Source organism: Triturus cristatus, chromosome 7 (assembly GCF_964204655.1).
Source record: "Triturus cristatus chromosome 7, aTriCri1.1, whole genome shotgun sequence".
NCBI lineage: Eukaryota > Metazoa > Chordata > Amphibia > Caudata > Salamandridae > Triturus > Triturus cristatus.
Window position 1 is genome coordinate 1,797,097,177 of NC_140590.1, and position 2,853 is coordinate 1,797,100,029.

Here is a 2,853-nt window from a genome sequence, read left to right on the forward strand (position 1 = left end):
GCCTATGGGCGCCTTGCACAATAAAACTATATTTAGTCAAGTCCTTGATATTAACTTAATGTGTGATGTTGAGCGTTGGTCCTTCCAATATGATGGATTCCAGGGCACGTGCACCAGTGCTTCTGGGCTTGGGAGGGCATGTGTGGCGCATCGAGACCCCATTTCTGTCCAAACACAATATAATTGCGCAGATGTTTGCTCTGTAGTGTGTACGAGTCCTGAACCTCGCCACAGCATCCTTTATGTATCGCACATTAGAAATCGTGCTGGAGTTATGAATTCATACAATAGTGTGACCTCTGGCCCGTCCAATGAGCATGCCTGTCACTTCTGATATTAATGAAAAATATTTCTCTTCTCATCTGTATGAGGCTGTAAGTGGATGTAAGAGGTTTGTGTTTTGGTTGAAAAATAGCAAGTATCTGCTCAAAAATTAGGAATGTAGTTTAAGCGTCACCCATTGGAAACTACCAGTTACAGTACATGTTTAGAAAAATTTGAATTGTTAAATTTAAATCGCGCACTTTACTATTTGCCCCATCTCCAACAGCAGGTGTTAATTATTGCCCAAAACAATGATACTAATTTCATCGATCTTAAAATGGGATTCAAACCTCCGAACTTCACGTTGCACAAAGTCTGCTACGAATGCATTAATCCGCTGAGCTAGTTTAAAGGCTAAGTTGTAGGCACCGTAAATGAGTTATTCATTCAGTAACACAGCAGTTTTGTAATTATTCTTGTATTCCTTTATTTAGGTTTTGGTATAAATTATATTACTGGATATTCCCCAATGTTTCTCGATACATATTTTATCTATGAATTGTCGTTTGTGTTTCACCATCAATTTGCATCTTAGAGGAAGTTTGAAGAGGGCTTGGATATTGTTGTTTCTCATAACTCTTGGTGTTTTTGCCCCCGTTGCCGGCGCACGCACACACTGTGTGATCTTGCTTCGCTCAGTAATACACAGCAGAGTCATGGACATGTGCGGCTTGTGTTGACAGCGACAAGGAGTAGGTGTCTAGTCTCTTTGCTTGGAAGTGGTCTTCAAACGTCTTGTGCATGCTGGGTGTGGCGCCTTCGAGAGAGTACACTATTTCCTGCAGTCTCCCCGTGGTGTTCTGCTTATACCAGTACATGTACAGGTAGTTCGTCCTTTGAGTACAGTTGAGGGTGAAAGGCTTCCCTTCCTGCACTGTGACGCCTGGAGACTGATGCGCAGCAAGGCCTTGATATATGAAGAGAGTCAGCAGACACCACTCGGGGACAGGGAATGTCTTGACTGTTCTCGACATTGTCCCAGTGAGGGAACAAAGATGTGAAAAAGGTAAGTTTACCCGAGTGATTGTCACTCACAGCGTGGGCGCATCTGCCTCAGGAGCCGCATACAGATGTGAGGGTCACAGCTGTCAGTCGCATGTGGTGAAGAATAGAATGGCAGGAGTGCTATGAAGATTTTGTGTCACGAGAACAGGAAACACCATCTGTGCACCTTTAGAATGAGGTGGTTAAACATGACCTCATGAGCTGTTGAAGTCTAGAGGCGGAAGTGGCGCCTGTTGATAAGGACACTCGGGCTCCGCCCTCTCCATTTTTCCACCTCTTTTTCTGTTTGGTTCTCTAGTAACAGTAAAAGATGCCGAAAGGCTGCCTGTCCTGGTTGTTATGCTAACTCTGGCTTGGAGCATCGGGCAGGCAGCACTCACAAGCCAGAACCAGGCAGTCAAACTCCATGTGGTATCTGCTCGTGCCACCCTGCTGAGCCAAAGTCTGCTGGACTGACCATCTCACACCCCTGGAGCCTCTAAGGTCATAAGCCCAGCGGACACCTGACCTTCTGTGCTGAACGCCCTCCCTGGTAGCATTGCTGCTAGGGTCAGCCCCAGGGCTTCTGGCTTTAGCCCTCTTGCTCCTGAGGCTGCACATCAGTCAGGTAAGCCCCGCCCACTCTCTCCCATCATGTCACAAGGTGGGCTAGGGTCATTGAGACTCCCTGACCCCACCACAGACATGGTCAGGGTGAGAGAGGGGGGTCCCTAATCTGTCCTCTTCTGGGACATGTTTATCGTGCACACATGGGCTCGCACCGGTCATGCCTCGAGGAGGCGGATTCTCCTCTGGACTGGTTCCATCACTCTTGGACTCCTCCCATAACAAACCTCCAGCTGGTCTCAGTGTCTGTCCAGGCTCTTTCAGCGCTGTTCTTACTGCACACTTTATGGATAGGATGCCCCGGCCGGCACCAGGTTGGGTAAGTTTTCTTAGAATAATTTTCCAGTTTACAGCAGTCTAGCTTTTTTAAATACACTCTGCTATATTTACTGCACATGTGTGTAATGTCGGATGTACTCTTCTGCAGGCTCCACTCTGGTCTCTGCTGCAAGCGCTTAACCCTCTGAGCTGGCTTATGGTTATGATGGCACGGCCCTAGGCCCACTCTATTGTTAATATTTACAGTAATGATCACGCCTCTCAGCCTAACGAGGATGATACAAATTTACCTGTGAATAACTATGTTGTGTGAAGCACCCTGAAGTCCTGTAGATGCTTCCAGCGCATTATATTAAACCTATTTTATCACAGCCATTCCTTCCTGGGTGCTCAGTGGAAGAACTTCTGAGGTGAGAGGGCCTCGAACCTTTGCAGCACCTCTTGGCCGGGTAGGACTAGAGTGTCACGCCACGCCTCGCCCTCCATTGCTTCCTTTAGTGTAAGCTTTGAGAGCGCACACCATGGTAGCACTCCCTGCAGGGAGGAGGCTGGCTATTGTGTCAGGGCAACAGAATGTCCTTTTACTCAAGTCCAGACCAATCCCAACTGAGAGCTGTCAGTGATTGTTCCTCTACTTTT

The 2,853-nt window shown here is 47.4% G+C and overlaps 1 gene segment (V, D, J or C); it reads right to left on the bottom strand.

Moving 5' to 3' along the window:
- Window positions 1-959: 959 nt before the first annotated feature.
- On the bottom strand, window positions 960-1,298 carry LOC146813182 (T cell receptor beta variable 2-like). The segment is given in 1 exon segment: window positions 960-1,298. A coding segment is annotated over 1 exon segment (339 nt).
- Window positions 1,299-2,853: the final 1,555 nt, after the last annotated feature.